The following is an 18,351-nucleotide window of genomic DNA, read 5'->3' on the forward strand; positions in this document are numbered from 1 at the left end:
GTATTGACCAAACAGTGACTTCAGCATTAAGGTGAGACACACTGCTTCCTCAGCAGCCTAGCAATGGAAGCTCAGCTCAGGCCTTCTCAGTGGTGCTTACATTTAGTCCACAAACAAGACTTCATTGATGAAAAGAGCTCACAATGCTGCTGTAGGCATGCAAACAGAGAGTAAACCTCTAAAGATGTAGGATCGAATGACAAAATAATAAGGGGGACAAGAACAAGCCCATAAATGTCATCTTTGATTCAGTTTAGTTCCCTTTTTAAACTGAAGCTAAGGTTCCTCAGATCATTTTTGAGCAGAAACTCTTTCAGTGCTCAGGAAATGGAAACATTGACATTTCAGTGACAACTGTGCAAACCCCTTCTGCTGATGAAGAAGTCTGACTCTGTAAAAGCTCAAAACGAGCCACTAAATGGACCTTGTCGTTAGATTGTTTCACATTGAACTGACATGTTTCTACTGCCGCTTTATACATATCAATATATCAATATATTACCCCTAATAACACAGATACAGTGGGTGATCACACCTCATACAGCAACAATACCTCATCACGCACCAGAGTGTGGAAGTGATAAAAGAACCTGCGTCACAGGTTATTGCTTGTCCAAGAAACCTGATTTCCAAACATCATAAGTGCTTCCTGCAATTTGAGGCTTTTCCCATCAGCGCTCAGTCATACCGTCTCCCCATACACCGGCAAATTACTTTTTATTGTTGGACGGCTTCCAACAACAGGCTCCATTGTGTGGAAATCAGCCACAGAGATGGTATCTCTCCACATTTCTATGGTCAGCACATGAAGACAGAGGAAAAGTGTGTGAAATGAACACTGGATATTTACCCAGTGACTTCCTGCGTCCTGCTTACACTGGGCCGTATCAAAACATTAGTTCTCACAGCAAACAAAAAAAAGGAAACAAACTTTTCCAGGCCAATGAAAGTGTCTTTTTCCTGCATTGATTCCTTCAGTGTTTGTGTTTTCGCTCTACATGTGTGCTTGTATGTGCTTTGTGTATGCATGCATGTATGGTGCGGGTGTGACGGTGGCTTATGAAATATTCACCTGTTCTTCACATACATAATGCAGTAATGCTTCTGCACACAGAACTCATTTGCCTACAAACAGAGTTTGTCACTCCTGACTTTCAGCTTTCTCTTTTTTTTTTAAATTGGTAATGTAATTACTCATGTAATGTTATTACTTTCAACTTCCCTTTATGGCAGGTAACAACAGCTTTGTACCCTTAAATGGTGGGGAACCTTGTGGTACTTGTGTTTGCTCAGTTCCCATATCTCATATACTTAAGCATGCATACTCAACCTTTATAGCAACTTGCATGTCATTTCCAGCAGATAAATGCAGAAACGAAACAAGAAACATGGAACAAAAACTTTGTAAACACAGAAACAAGAGTTTGCTGCATGTATTCATGTCTGTCCTCCAAGTAGCACTCAGTCAAGCAAAGATTGGTCAATATAGCTTTTATTTCAGCAAATCATACATACACTGTAAAAAAATGCATCTGTATCATAACCTTAAAACACATCAGAGCTGTGATGACAGTGTGTGATTGGTTGAGAGTGGCTACAGTGTCTGAGGTCATCAAAATGATTTGCATGTCATCACACTCACGAAACAGCACACTTTAAGACTGAAACAATTTCCGGTTCCTAAAGTGAATTGAAATTCCAAGTTAAAAGGAATGAAGGGAGCAAAAAAACAAAACGATTGGACAGTTAGATGGCACTTTTCAGGTCTTAACATGGAATTTCAACAGATGTTTGATTCAAAATGAAGCCCGAAGGCAGATTAATAATTGAAAATGAACATAGGAGCTAATCTAATCCCAGGTCTGCATAAACAGTCACAGGACCTGTCAAGAATACACAAATCTGGGATCAGTTTCAGTTCTCAACCCTGACAGATATACACTATAAGTAGTTAGAGCAGATCAGGTACAAATCAAGCTTTTAAAAAAAATAAGAGCAAAACACTGTAAGATAATCATCTTTCTTTCATATAAAGCTCTCTAAACCAAAGCTTCCTCTAGCCAGTGTACTAATATAAAAAAAACGTTTTCAAATCCAGCAGAATCTAAGTCTTCTTTATGCCTTAACTGTTAAGTTTATCTAGCTATCCTATGGAACAAATCAAATCAAAAGATCTGAAATATGGCCTATGTTACACCATCGCAAGAGAGACCCAAAACACAAGCCATATCAAAACCCAAATAGTATCAGGGCTGGACAGTTCAGCCCAGCGAGCTTCTGTCAGTCCATTTAAGCATGTTTCTCCCACTATCCCCACCATCTGTCCTTATCGGTAGAAGGCACACCTTAGCCTTTATCCCCTGCCAGACATTTGTCAACAGGTCTGCGTGGCTCTGTGGCTTTATTACCTTGAAAGAGAGTCTGTTAAACAGTGTGCTCAAATAACGTAACATTTAAAACATCAACTCCACTTCTGAGCTGTGAGGTTTCGTTTTAGCTCACTGACGTATTAAAGGACAGTAAATATTTTTTTTTTAAATCACACAGACTTGTGTCTCAAGCAGTTTATTTAACTATGCAAGTGCAGTTTCATCTGTACACGCTTGAGGGGCATTTTCTCCCTCAAGCTCCATTATGTTTTGAGTCCCACAAAGGTTTAGCCTCTGGTTCTACAGACTGAAACAACATCACGAAGCATTAGACATGCTGCGACAAATCTGTTTCATCATCTGTATTCCCCCAACAATGGATTAGAAAAATAGATAACAATAACATTTTCTCCCCCTACCACCACCGGCCAAGCAGTAATTTGTCTTTCCTTGTTGCTGAGCCTTGGAGATGATTTGACTTGATTTGTGTCTCTGTGAAAACAGCTAGCATGTCGGTTCTGATTGTTATCCAACTCACGCTGTGGTTGTTGTTGTTTTTTTGCCTTAATTCTCCTAATGAAGCATGTCTAACTCTTATCTTGTTTTTCCACACAGTTACAGTCACGATTATGAATCAAGATCAAAAGAAACCTAAAGAGTGCAATATTCTCTTATCTACATCATCAACATCCCACCAGGAACATTTAATAAGGAGTAAAAGGGTTGGGAGGAAGAGGATGATGGAACGAAGAAGGGGAAATCTCTTTAACATTGGGCCTCAGGCATCAACAGACTTAGGCATCAGAGTGCTGCACAAGGACAGGACACACTATAAGACATGGACTGTCCAAAGAAGGGAGAGGTCTTTGCACGTATGCCCAAATCCAAAACACTGGATTGGTTGTGGATTAGTCCTGGTCATGTTCTCTGGTTGGCTGACACGCAAGTGCCATTAACCAATCATTTTTTATACTTAGAGAGGAGGAGAAATCATAAACGTTTGCCAGGAATTGATTTTTTTTTTTAACTGATGAACAAACAATACACAGAGTAGTCCATAGGCTGTTAGTACGATTAAGTATCTGCCTGGGGAGTCACCTAGAAACGTGCAGTTTGACCAAACAAACAGTTTTCTTTTTTTTCTTTTCTTTTTTTGAAATTACGACAGATACTCGTCGTTGTCGTCATCATCATCCTCGTCTTCGTCGTCCTCGTCGTCCATCCCGGCCTGGTCGTTGAGAACAAAGGAATCTTCATCATCATCGGTGAACAGCGAGTCTCCGCTGCCAAGGTCTCCAGAAGACTCCAGAATCACGCCTAGAGAAATGTACCAAATCTTACCGTTAAAGGAATTGTTTTGGGAAATAAGTGGTAGATGGTTATAACAGAAGACTGACACCACTTGCATGTCTGCGCAGTCAATATTAGCCAGTTACTTTAGCTCAATGTAAGGCAACCTAGCCTGGCAATCTCATGGACAAGGACAACGCTCCAGGAAGTTACCCAGCCAAGAAGTACATGAACGCAGTTAAACCACAACTTGTGATTTTTACACACATTGTTTCTTTGGAATAAAATAAGAAATGTGTGCTTTAGAGGTGTTGGTAGGTGTATTTTGTTACCTTTGCAGAGAGCCAGGCTTCCTGTTTCCAGTTATTTTGCTCAGATTAACTAACTTTATCTTAAATTGAACGGACAGATATGAGAGTGGTAATCTTGTCATTTAACTCTTGGCAAGCAAGCGAATATGCCTAATATCTCAAGCCTGTCAATCTATTCCTACAACAGTTTTATGTTTATACAAATACATTGTGGCTACTGACAGATTTCATGCAATATAAAAAAGGGAAATTAAGTGTTGCCACACATCTATGAATTATTCCCTCCATGATGCCTCGACTGCAAATAACACGGCATCTCTTTGTTTACTTGCACTGAAACGTGACACACTATTTGCCTACCGCAGTTTACAGGGCCATGGGTGCGGGAGCTGGCCACCTCGTTGCCATAGTGATCTACACACCAGCACTGGCCGCTGCTGCTGTGACACTGGTGGGACCTGTAGTAACCTTCCTCATCACAGGATGGCAGGTACTGACCTACAAGCCAAAACACACAGACACACACAATGAATCAGGGTAACACACTGTTTGTGTGTGTATTTGAGTGTGTGTGTGTGTGTGTGTGGGTCTCACCAAGCAGTTTCTTCCCCGCTTGCTTTTTGTTGATACTGGACAGCTCTGCTTTACAAGGGGAATCTGAAAGGGAGAGACACAGGAGGCTGGTAACAAAGTGCAGAAGTCTGCTTTTCTAGGGATGCATCTGTTTGAGTGAACTTTGCTTCCTTTGTGTACTTTTTGCTTTCGTCGAGTTGTTTGTTACCCAGCTGTCTTTGCTTTTATAAGTGCAGCCCCGTTGACCCATCTGTACAGTTTCATTGTGACCAAAAACAACAAAAATATTCGTCCTTTCTCGAATCCAACAGCATTCTAATGCAGTGTTTTTCATTTCCTTGTATCATCCAGAGTACAATAATGTATTCTGTACACATCAAAGAAGACTATGTCATTCTGATTGAATGGAAGGTGTCCGATCGTAGTTAAGTTAGTTTAGAAATTAGAGAAAACCTCCGGTTACTACAACTTTGGATCTTGTTTTTATAGCTTTGAGCATCATTTCTATTAGTTATCAGAACAATGTGCAATGAACCAAAGTAACTGCTGAGCTTGGGAAGCAACAACAAAGGATGAAGGGGCAATGGACACGAGTGACAAGGCGATCGAACAGGTTAAAAAAAGCCACCACTATATTCAGATTTCAAAGTGCATGTTGTTAATCATCCCTTATTGCATAGACAAACTGTGTATGAGCACAACTACAATACAAATAGTAGGTCAAAGTTAAACCTAAAAGTTGTTCTATTGTGATGGATATTTACAACAAACAGTCAAATTGTGAGGAGTAATTTACTTGCTGTAGGGTAGTTGCATGTTTCTTATAATATAGGAAAAGTATGAAAATAAGACCCAATTGTTGCTTGAAATCAGAGCTTCGCTTCTAATGTCACAAGATACAGAGGCTGAAGAGGAATAACTTATCCAGGTGTGAATGCATTTTAGGTGTTGCATGTCAGTGCATGGAGATAACGTACCTGTGTACCTCTGGAAGCATGTGCACCACTCAGAGCTGGTTATAACTTTATCCGTATGTGTATCGCAGGATTTGAAGAACGCGTCAGAGCACGGCTCGTTCCTGTCCAGGTAGAGGCTCTTGATCTCCGATTGATCCAGCTGGAAATCAAAGTTTGTGTCCAGTCGGGAGAACATCCAGCCCAGAGGGTCCTTACAAATAGGTGACGCCCCAACCTCGAACTCTGTGGGGAAAAAGGTTACAAATGACAGAGAGGCAGCCAGGTATCCAGTGTACCAATGAATGAAGAAATGTTGCGTATCTTCTGGTTCCTCTGCTTTGTCTACACCACATGACTCACTGTTTTTCTCTGGCTTCTGGATCTTGAGTCTCTTGTGGTTGCCATTCTCATGCAGCACCCTGAACCAGTCTCTCAGACGATTCACCACCTCCTTCAGGTCCGACTCACTGCACACTAAAAAAGGTCAACACTAATGATGAATAGTGATAAAGAGATGCTTTACTGTCCCCTTAGTCCCTTATGGAAGTGGGAAGTCAGGGTCAGCTGGAGCACAGCTTCCCTGAAACTTGTCGGGATTCAGTGTCACTTCATCGGGGCAGAAGGGTTTAGCTTGTCAAGAAGGGGCTATAAAAGGGCTTGGACGCCATGGAAGACTTTTTAATTGAGGAGAATTTACTGTTTATCCTGCAATGCATCCCAGCTTACGGTGTGCAGCCATGTGTGCAGAACTGTTTACCTTTCTTCTCTGCAGAGCTCGGCTCAGGCTGGGAGGGGCAAGGACACATGCCAGAACACTTCACAGCAATCTTCTTTCCTGTGATGCATGCCTGGTAGTCTAACTTACACTGAGCGGGAGCGACAGAGACAGAGGGGACGAGACAGAAGAGGAAGTAAGATCAGGATGTGTGTCTCATCAAGAGGAAATGAAAATAAACTTGTGCTCATATGTCTCTTATGGGAGATACATTGTGTGTGCGGTTACCTTGGTGGAGTAGGAGTGGCCGTCAGTTCCACAAACAGGGGAGGGGTGAACCACAGGGCAAGGTTTGCACTTCGAGCCTGGACTCTGGTACAAACTGGCATCTTTAAAACTAGAGAGGAGATTCAAAATACTTATCTTACACACACACAAGCACGAAACAATCTGACCGTCTGCGTATGAAAAATATTTCAAATGATGCATCATTGCCCTGTTTATATTCCCTACTTCATCCAAAACGAATGTTTTCTGAGCATTCTGCATCCATGGTGTATTTTCTTGTTCTTACATCAATTTCAGAAGCGAGACAAGGATTTGGATTATTTTCTCATTTGCCGGCACTGTGCAGTGGTAATTGTGTTTCTGCTAAGAATGGGAAATGAGGTCAGTGTGGCGTTACTGTCCTCTGTCCAGTCTGCAGTGTCCCAGACAGACACACACACACACACACGCACACACGTACAAAGTCCATTCATATCACTTGGCAGGACTTTGTGTCCGTTGTAAAGCAGTGCCAGTGCTGGGGTAATTGGACTAAACAGTAATGTCGCACAACAGTCACAAGAGAGCCGGGCAACCAGTGGGCAGGCTGGACAAATAGAAAGCCAGCCACCCGCTCTGGTGATGTTGCTTATTATGCCGTGTAAACAAGTGACAGAAAAAAAAACGATTGAAGAGAAAAGAGATGAGAAGTAATAAAGAGATTTGATTTGCTCGTAATCCACTGTCATTCGTGTTTCATCTTCTGAATTCACATCTGAATGCAAATTTAAAGGACATCTCTGAGACTTCGGCCTGTTTAAAAGAGCAAGTGTGCGTGTGTGAGAGAGTGTATGTGTGTGTGTTCTTACCTAACTCTCCTCTGGCTGACACAAGTGGCAGTTTTATAATCCTCGGCCACACACACCTTGTGGCGACTGCACTTGATCTTAAGACAGGGGTCTTTGGCTGGATCCAGGCCTAGAAAACACAGAACAGAGAAATGGAATGAGAACTCTTTTCAGTGTTATATGCGTGTCGTCTATGTGTCTGCAACCCAAACACGGCCTCTCCACAGAAAATGCTTTCTAGAAAGACTAAGCTCATGAGCATGAACAGAGAAAACATCCCAAGGATACATTTCCCTTTTGTTCTCTGAAATCCTAGATCAACGATTCCTGGCTAAACCATGTACTTCCTTTTCATTTTTACAGATTCATGCTGTGAGGATAGGTGTACTGTAAACGATCTGTATGTGGGATAATTCTCGCCTCTTCACTTACTGGCAATGTCTCTCTCACGCTGAACTGCAAGCGATAATACCACTAAGTATCCTTACGACTAAAAACAGATGGAACTGGTAATAGGCTACTTCTGACCTTACAACAGCCTGCACTGAGCATCAGTCCTGTGTGCTCTTTCTGACATCCTAAAACTGATCTGGTATCAGATCTCACAGCTGAGTGCTATATCTGGCTTTGAGAGCTGATTTTAGATCCGAGTCTGACGCTGATAAAGAGTAAAGAGTAAGACAAGCTTGCTGTTTCTGACCGCTTGTCAGCCTTTAGCTGACCACGATGGCGCAGGATCTAAGGCCCTCTGCTGATCTCAGAACAGTTTGTTGATGACGTCTGCTCGAAAGAACCTGACTGTAATCCCTGGTCAACTTTAGCAGATTATCCTGCCTCCATCCTCCAACGATTCATCTAATGCTTTTGTTTCTTTGACATGTCTGTGTGTGTCTGTGGATGTGTGTGTGTGTGGATGTGTAGGTGTGTGTGTGTTTAGGGTTACAGTGATAAGTGAGAGTGAATGTGTTCATGTCATGATGTGTATGAGTTTATGGCCATCGGTAACTCAATGGGAAATGAGATAATCAAAGAACAGAAATTCATCCTTTTTCACTGTAGCGACATACATTTACAGGTTGAAAAAATGGGGATAGATTAGAGATAGCACACAGTCATATACAAACACCAATTCGATTGTTAGATAAATTATAATTTGAATTATTAAAAAGTACATGAGATGTTCTTTACACACACAGGGCCAATTGGTCGCTGTAAAGTTTCCAGCTCGAAAATGTATTTTATTTTAGGGTCTAAATCAAGAGGAACAGACGCAATTCAACTAAGAAACATGATGGTTTAAGATGAATCGAATGCATCTGAAATGCTGTGAGGACAGTTACCGCCACCAAGGTTTTGTTGTTGCTCTTAATTGTTTGTCTATCTGTTAGTTAGGAAGATATTTTAAAAATACCAAACACATTTTAAAAAAAACATTTAAATTAGGCCATGTTCCAAGCAACAAGTGATTTGTTTTTGGAGGGAAGAGCGTGACCATGTGTGACTCAATAACTCAATAATATCTTTTACGATTGTATTTTTCTAATTTCTTCTTCATGTTACATATTTGGGTGATAGATACTGCCATGCGTCTTGAGTACATACTTTGACTTTGAGCAATCCTGCAACATTTGATGGCATTTTACCAATGGGTGGCGTTACAGTAACATAATACATCTAAGTAGCCAGAACTTAATGACAATAAGTGGGACTCACTTGTATTTTTACTTTATATATTCCTTCTTCATTTTATGTGGGCCTTCTCCACAAATACATCAAGATACACATCCATATGCAGATTCAATATTTTAATGTAATGCTTTTTATCAAGAAAATTCCCAATTTAAAGATTTTGTGGTTTTTTTGCTGTGGAAGAGGTATCAGTTGTTTTTGTCCTTTCTTGTGTTTTTTTGTTTTATCTCAAAGCCAACAGCACAACCACTCGCGGCTCTCACACCCACCTTGATCGAAGGGCTTGGATGGAGTCCATGTTCCAGGCTCCTGCAAAAGGATAAAACAACAAATACAATAGTAAAAATATTGTTCAAATGACATCTGGAATGAATTTTACATGACAAATACCAGACTATTAAGCAGTCATACAAACCTCCACTTCCTTAAGGAGAAAGCATTACAGAGAGAGAAAGAGAATAAGGAATTGATTTTGATTAGATTTGTCTTTTTGAGTGAAAGATTTGCATATTGAAATCAACTCATGGAAATCTAGGCAACACACACCAACACACCATCATGTACAAACACAGAGCAGGCATTTATTTAACATAACAAGTGTCCCGAATGTGTGCATGAGCTGCTTATAATGACCTTAACAGCGGCTCATGGAATTTTGTTTGTTTACCATTATGTGGCACTACTATAGAGAGAGAGGATGTCACACCAAACAGGCCCAACAGTTTAAAGATGTGAAAGGAATATAAACATCTTAAAGTTTTGGTTTAGGTCATGAAAATTGGTTTTAAAATGAACTGTTTTTAACAACCTTCCTCGATTGAATCAAATGGCTCAAACTGTTTCTGGATGTGTTTCAGCAGTCTGAATAAGGATTGCATGGAGGTGTGTGATTTGCCTGCTTTTAATAGGACAAGTAGGAGACACACCCTGGGGTGCTGGCTCATGATGCAAATGCAAAGGAGCTTAAGAAATAGTGAGCTGCGTGCCGTTTGACTCCGTCCGAGTTCAGAAAACTCATTACTCTCAGTTCCTTCTCTGGGGCATTCTTTCAAACCCAACACTGCACTTCTCTCTCATTCTGTCACAATGATTACCTGTTCTGCACACACATGTGTGTGTGTATATGTGTGTGTGACTCATTCAAAACGACATGCCAGAACAAATATAGGAACGGAGGGAAATAGGGAAAACAATAACATCTTATCAGCGTAAATCCCACAGTGTAGCCGAGCGCAGTACAGCTCCATATTGAACATTTGCACGTTTCAATGTTGTGCAAATCTCCACCAATAGAATGTTTAAAATACAATTAAAGAGTGAAATTCTGACCTGTGACCTAAACAGCAGTGAGTAAGAGTTCTCTCCCAAAGCTCAATTTTTCTTTGGTGCACATTTCTATGGACACATCTACCTCTCACGTACAGAGCAGATTTACTGTACCATTGTTATATTTCCTACAGGAGACGGATGATAAGCGGGCTATAAAAACAATCATAAAGCAGTTATAACTCATGATACTTGCTGAAGAATAATGACGCTAAATGCTTTAGAAAAGGCCCTTATTTCATTTTTGTAAATCAAAATTCATTGAAAAGACACTAATGTAAGGTACATCCATTAAACATTTACAGTGACAGCTGCAGTTGTGGCACTGAACCAAGTTCACGGTTTCAGTATTTTCAGGGCAATAAGTGATCGAGGGAGTTTGTGCAGGTTAAAGGATGAGTGGCAGAGAGGAGTCCTCGGTGAGTCGTTTGGTATGTTTTAGGAAGGTGCAGTACTACAGCTGGCTATGCGGTTCTGTGCTACTTCAGATTGTCTTTGGTATAAATGGTTGATTTTAGGTTTCAAGGCTTGACAAGTTAGCAGTAATGTAAGAAACATTCAATGCAGGCTGAAGCGTGGTTGAATAGATTAACTTCCTGCAGTACATCATTGTACTTTTGCAAACATTTTTTTTAACAGGCTGAACATTTGGTTTTCAGGAAGCCTTAGACTTGTATGCCACGATTGTTTTGTGAGCGATGCAGTTTCAGTGATGTTTCCTGTATTGTCACCCATGGCGGAAACAAGCTTTTTTCCCCGCAAATATTAACTGTTGTTGAACCCAAAGTAATATAATTCGATTTTATTTTAGCAGTGCAGTGGAATTGTGTACGTGTCTGTGTGTACAGTGCATGTATGGTGCGAAAACTCTTATACTTCGACACTGTTTGCTACAAGGCCTTAGTTATTTTTCAAAAAGCAGGACATAACCCTTCGGCAAGTCTCCTTCAGTATCACGTCCTTGCGCTGCAGGTGAACATGGTCAACTCTGGCTTTTTCAGCTCTTTTTCATTTCTCCCCCTTGTCCTTCACTGCTGGCCCTTTATGACCCTCTGCATCTTCACCGCAGACTCTTCATTACTCATTCACTTCTCTCTCATCTTCCACTTCTAAAAAGGTCCATGCTACGTGAAGAGAGTGGTCTGTTTCTTATGTTTAGAATTACGCACAGTAGCCTACTTGAACATCAAAATATGAAGAAAACCCACATACTGACAGGTTAGCAAACATAAAGCCAAGCCTTTTGTTTATGTTCCCCTCTAGCACTGCAGACCATTGAGACTGAATCATGAGAACATTGCATTATGGGGGCCAAGCCCTCTCGACCAGTCAAGACAACAAAAGTGCTTGCGGTCTGATTCCTTAATGGAATCAACAGAAGCATGCAAGGGAACACACGCGTAAATACAGAAAAACACACACACACATATACACGTCCAGACGCACGCATAAGCGAATGAACTTATCACCACAGCACTGGCTGTAGTGCCAGAATCTGTCAGCACTGCAAAACATCAAATAACTGGATGAATGCCCTTCACTGTGCAAGCAAGCAACCACCCACTTTCCAAAAAACACAGAAAACCCAAAATTCAACAATAGAACTAATGGCCTCCTGAGTATACGCTAAAAATAGCCACTTTTCAATTTATCTCTCCATCTCACCATTTATCTCTCCATCTCTTTCCACCTCTTTTCCTCTCTCACCCTTGCAGTTATAACAGTCTCTCTCTCCTCATGTGCACAAACACACATAGACACAATAGTGTGTTTGTTCTGTTGGCTAACATCCTAATTTGCTTGTGTGCATTCTGATACTATTATAGAAACAAGTCTGTAGATAATAATACTTTTCTCACCTTTACTAAAGATTTCCACACATCATTGCTACTACCGGTAATTGCGTCCTATGACTTCCTTACCTTCACTGTCTCGTTGCTGCCTACCTCTAACATCCAACAGGAGAAATATGTGCATGTTTTCACTCTACTGGCTCTGCATGTCTTGCTCAAGCTTGTCACATGCACACCCAAATACACACTGAGGTACTTTGAAGTGGAAAAGGCCTGAAGCTCTGTACCTTCCCTACATCATTCACCCTCCTCAACACAAACAACACAGAACAGACACGCACAGTAAAAACAGAGAGCGAGAGAGAGAGAGAGAAAGGAGAGGAGAGGATGGAAAGGTGTAATCTGCTCTAATGAGGCTGGTCAAAACAATTTACTCCTGCACTGCACATTTAAGCATCATGCTCTTCATCACACACCCTTCATTGTGTATTTCCTTACATCGTTAAGCATATCTTCCTCCTCAGCTTATCTTTTTTACTGTGTGGCAGTGCTGTGAATAAGCCAAGGGCCCTAAAAAGGGAACAGGATGTCTGAAGAACTTGAGATGGCACCAGTGCAGCAAAGAGAGCCCCAGGCCTCTCCAGACATCTTAAAAGGACGTACAGTAAATCAGCGGCCGAGTTCCTATCTAGTGCAGGAGACCCACTTATGGTTCTCGCTGAAAGATGAAAGTGAAAGTACATGCCTAACATGTAAAATTGAAATCACAGCAAAGCAAAGTTTGGCATGGAGTACCAGTATAACATTTGCATTTCTGATAGAAAGGCAAAGTGTATGACAACTGTGCTTATTTGATAGTGGGATTAAGATGGTACTAACAGCTTTGAGTGCAAGTAAAGAGTTGCATCCCAAACTAAAACACCCAAACTACCGTCATGATAATTATTTACATTATAGATTAGTCTTGAGGTCAGTCAGCAACAGGATTTGGGTAACCAGTTTTGTAAAGTTCTTGTTGAGCTAGCCTACTAGCTAGTGATTTACTAAATGTTAGGAATACCATAGCTAGAAGAGACTGTAGTTATACATATGCTGCTAAGAAACATTTGTAGCGTTGTCCAATCAAAAATAATTAGCAATGTAAACAGGAAGTTTCTAGAGCAAGTTGTGACTTCCAAAAATCAGTCTTTGTAAAATAGAGTGCGACAGGTTTGGTGAATTTGTGAAGGACAACACCAGCAGTTAGCATGGCACTGGTTCCCTCGACAAAAAGACAATGGGATTTTTCCATTGGATTTTGAATTATTGCAGAAAATAAGCTCTTAGACAAACAGACATTCATGATATTTGCATTTTTCAGCAAGATAATCTTCAAAGATGAACACCACTTTCATGATTTTGATTTATGAAGTGCAAATGCAATCGTCAGAAGTAAAAAGCCGATGTTAGGCTATAAACAAACTACAAAGGCTGAGTAGTCGGCGTGATGTCGTTTCATTAGCAACTTGTTCACGGGCGCCTTTTTTAAGACACTAAAGTGCTTCAAAATTCTCGTATTTTATTTCGAAACTTTAAAATCTTGGGTTAACCACAAAGCACATTTCAGGCATCTTACCAATAACCCATTCAAAAAACCCATTGACTTCAGGACGAGGGAACCAAAAGTGCAAATCTGCGAACTGATTTCCGTGTTTCAAGGCTCATTCCAGCATCACTCTATGTAGGGATGACTTTTTTCAGACACACATGAATAAATATGTTTCCTGGTTAGTCATATTTATACAATTAACAGTCAGAAGGACACATTACATAAAGCTAAGCTAACTGAAATGATTTGATGATTTTAGTTATTGGCATAAACCTAGCATGGATACATATTTTTTGAAATTTGTTATATGAACTAGATTCTGTGGTGTAACCTGTTAGTTTGTGACGCGTAAATCCCCGCTTAGGAAACTGTGACTTTAAAACTAAGCTACGTTTGCACTTACAAAGAGCAGCAGCAAACAGCTCCAATTATTAAAAAATGTTTTTTTAGGGTGTAATCAAGCATGTCAATCCATCCACACATTGAAAATACATTTATATACAGACCATTATGTCCGAAGTACAATTAACATGATCTATATATTCACTATATGTACCATAGGCCCAAAAGTAAGATCATCAAAAATAAATGCTTTGATGGGCCCATATCTGTACAGGGTTTATGACCTGTGTACCACTGGAAACATAGTGGTGATGCAAGTTTAATTAGTAACAAACATACAAAGAGAAAGCTAAATAAGCTTGCCAAGACTAACAGTCACTTCTTCTTAGTTATTTCGTTGAAAACGTTTGTATCAGCAGTGATAAAGAAAGAGAAAGAGAAGTCCTGAATGCAAAATCACACAGTGACACATCGTCAATCTAGGACATATCACTGAACAGGAAATAACAGGCTTGCACATCTATACAGAGGACATAATGCTTTTGTGCACCATTTCTATCTCTGATGCCTGTAGCCTCAAGGTTAAAACACAGTTGAGAATGCACAGAGAGCCTTCAGTCCACCGCCATACACTTCCTTTCTATCTATGTCTTTTTCGTTCCATTTGGAATGGGTAAGGTTAATTAATTATCCTTGCAATGTCATTGGGGGTATTTATAGACCGTTGTTTGAATTAACACAATCACCTCTCTCTCTCCCCCTCGCTCTCTTAACTCTGTCTCTAAGAGTTCCAATCATCTTACATACAGCACATGGCCAAGCACATTTCCTCTCTAGCATTTGGTCCCAACGCCATATTTGCATAATCTACATCCTGCTCAACAGTTGGACATGCGTGAGTCACATGGGTCCACCACCTGAGCCGCTGGGTTCACACGCTTACAATAAGTGTGATACATAGGTAGGTCAAATGAAAGATAGAAAAAGCCTGTAACAAGGTAAAACATGTCTAAAAGAAACAGCACCTGCCCTTTTCTTTGGAAATGAAAGAGAAAGTTGCTCCTGCTTGGTTTTATTCATCTGACAAGGACTGTTTCAAGGGCTTCAATTTCAGGAAAACATGCATGCATGTGTGCAGCATGCAGCTATGTGTGTGTGTGTCTGCTTGAGTGAGTGAGTGAGTGCAAGTGCGAGCATGTACAAATCACTGCTTTCCATTTACTGTAATCTGTAGTTAGAGGCAAGATATCCTTCTGACAACTACAATCCACCTGAGACCTTGTGATGTTATACGGAATGACTTAAACAGTCCTTTTACATTGAATTCTGTAATTTGTGATATCCATTATACAAGTAGAGATGTCCGGTCTATTATCTGTGATCTACAGCTAAAAACATAGTTTGATATGATGTATTATATTTGTGTTTCAATTATTATTTGCAGCAACCTGGACAAAATTGGTTCTTAGACCAGTGAAGGCTGGCTTCACTCTGACATATTTGAATGAGTCTAAGGACAGGCATCACTTTTTTTCATGATAGATATTTTCAAACTGTCAAAAAAAACGGCACTTTCTTCCTGTAACATATATGGCATCAACAAAACCGGAGCTATATTTCAAACAATGTACAATCAGGTATTGTTGTGTATTAAGGCAAGGTGTCATCCGGCAGCACACGTTGTTGTTTGGGATCCTTGGAAGGGACAGAGTCTGGTTTGTTGCCACAACCTTGTGGCAGGTGTATTACTAACAAAAAGCACATCCAGGCCTCATGCTGCGGACCCCCCTCCCTAAACCTGCCCATAATTAGGCCCCTTTCTGTGACTCAGTGGACCCCCTTGGACAGCTAGGCTATGCATGTATGTTTCGCAGAGGCCTTGGCTATCTCTGCTAAACGGGGACTGATAGCACGCTCACAGGAGAGGACCTTCCCAGTACCGTTACTGTATTTACTGTCTCGGTGGCGCGGGTGACGAACGTGGGTTTAGACACAACGAGAAAACGAGGAGCGCATGATCACAAACCGATGAGGGAGAAAAGGGGGGAGTCGGGTGAGTGTAAATTAGATGATGAGCAGAAACGGAGTTGACAATGTAAGCCAGACTTACATCTCTGAATTTATCCCATCTCCCAGCGAGCCACTTATCATCCAAAAAATTGCCGCTGTCGGAGCGGGCGGAGACGTGTCCGAAGGCGACGGCACACAGACACAGCACGGCGACGCTCAGCATCTGCGGACACACAACAACAGCACGGAGGGAGGACATCAGATCAGGCTGGAGGAAACATCACATCAACGATGAACGCAGGTCGTCAACACTAGATGCAATGATGCGGAGGTGTTTTGTTTCTCCTACCTTGTCGCATCAGCTGCTATCCAGACTGTATGTGCTCGCTGCCGTTTTCTGTCACGAGTAATAACAGCTCTCTCTCTCTCTCTCTCTCTCTCTCTCTCTCTCTCTCTCTCTCTCTCTCTCTCTCTCTCTCTCTCTCTCTCTCTCTCTCTCTCTCTCTCTCTCTCTCTCGCTGCACCGGCTGACTGTGCGCAGCAGAAAACGGGAACGCGCATGGCACCGTGCGCGCGGGCCCTGCGCTCTGTCGCTCTTTTCGTTCTCTTCCTCTCGTCAGTGCGGAGGAAACAGTCATGATGGCTCACTGTGGGCTGTTATCAGGCCGCCGCAAAAGTGTCTTCCACTGATTACATTTTGTGCAAAACACGTTGGGCAATGCTATGATAAAGTATAATTGGTTGATATCAGGGCAACAGAGATCGAGTTTTACTGATAGCATGTAAAACAAACAAAAACAGATACAAATAAAAAGATTGGAGTCTGTTTGTATGTCTGTTGTTTGTGTGTCTGTGTCCTTCACTTGTCCCATGTTTCTGCTCACATGAGAGGCTCACAGGCTTGTTCATATAGTGACTCGTGACGTTCCACTCACATTCCTGGCAGAGGTTAGTTCAGGTCTATAAATTGATGCTACAAGATAACACAGCCTCCATAAGAAATGCACGTAAATGGTCCTCTCTGTATGGTTTGTGGAGGCGAGTGGAACCGCCCTCTGTCAGTGCAGTATAGTCCTTTCTAGGACAAAGCCCATGAGACATTCTCTCTCACAGTGGTTATGTGTGATTGAAGGTGTTTCAAGGAGGGAGGGGGGGGGGGGCATTTGTAGTTAGTGCACATGTTTCAGGCTAACACCGAACACAAACAGGATACCACAACAACTGCCACAGCTTTGTCACAACGGCATACAGACAAACAGATGGGTGACAAATGAAAGGAAAAAAACAACAACTTAGTGAGGTGTTGAGCCACCACCAGCCAGAACAGCTTCCATATGGCTTCTACAAGTGTCTGAACTCTACTGGAGGAATATTCTTCGAAAAGATAATCCTTCATGTTGTTCGAGCTGGTCAACTACACTGAAACACAGTTGCTGTAAAGGGCCACAGCATATGATTCACACTGAACAAGTGAACAAGATAAAGAGGTGGACAGAGAAGAGAACGATTTGGGAACAAAAGAGCAAAAACTTTGCAAACATGAGGGCGAGCAAGTTAGAGAGTATTGATATTATTTGCAGGCTCTTTACAGAGAAGCCTCATGGTCAGGTGGGTCAAGGCATTGTTATGCACAGTTGCTGTAGAAACCAACCTTGACCTCATCCTTCACATCCTTATCTTCATAAGAGGCTGTGGAAAAAAGTGTGTGTGGGCATGTGGAAAAGATGACAGGGTGCAGCTATTTGAAAGTCAAATTAGAGCTATGAAGCATGCATGACTGGATCAGAGAGACACACGAGAGTGTATCGTGGGGCGTGCGCCACTGAGATGCTAAATGGTCAACTGCATGAGCACACACGTGTACAGACAGGTGAAAAACAATGTTTTGATGCGAGTTCTGTGTTTACCCCAAGAGGAAGTGAGCAACATATAAACAGGAAACTGGTGTAGAGATGCTATTGTGGTTGGAAGCGCCTCGTCTTTGAAGCACGCTTTGTTCTCTCGGATCAACACGAGGTGATCTACTTTTGGTTATGACAAGATAGTTGCGATGATGGCGGTGTGCAGGACTGTGGATGACACAGCCATTCTTTATGGCTTATTGTTAGCTTGTGACATTTGCGCAGATGGAAGCAGTAAAAGAGGTGTTTTGCGTATGTGTAGGTGTGTGAGTGTGTGTGTGTGTCTTCCAGCCCAGGGGTTCATACATTATTCAGTCTCAGACATTAAAGATGTAGATGTGGTCAGAGACATATGCAGGACACACACACACAC

General features: G+C 41.5%; 1 protein-coding gene across 1 annotated transcript; it reads right to left on the reverse strand.

Moving 5' to 3' along the window:
• Positions 1–1,482: 1,482 nt before the first annotated feature.
• Positions 1,483–16,526, reverse strand: spock3 (SPARC (osteonectin), cwcv and kazal like domains proteoglycan 3). Its single transcript, XM_079278234.1, has 11 exons — positions 16,427–16,526; positions 16,178–16,300; positions 9,288–9,327; positions 7,351–7,459; positions 6,503–6,611; positions 6,257–6,365; positions 5,860–5,973; positions 5,521–5,742; positions 4,565–4,627; positions 4,331–4,468; positions 1,483–3,686 (listed from the first exon to the last, which is right to left on the reverse strand). The coding sequence occupies exons 2-11, from the start codon at positions 16,298–16,300 to the stop codon at positions 3,529–3,531; spliced, it is 1,185 nt and encodes a 394-aa protein (XP_079134360.1). The 5' UTR covers positions 16,427–16,526; the 3' UTR covers positions 1,483–3,528.
• Positions 16,527–18,351: the final 1,825 nt, after the last annotated feature.

The sequence above is a fragment of the Melanostigma gelatinosum genome (genome assembly GCF_949748355.1).
Source record: "Melanostigma gelatinosum genome assembly, chromosome: 11".
Taxonomy (NCBI): Eukaryota; Metazoa; Chordata; class Actinopteri; order Perciformes; family Zoarcidae; genus Melanostigma; species Melanostigma gelatinosum.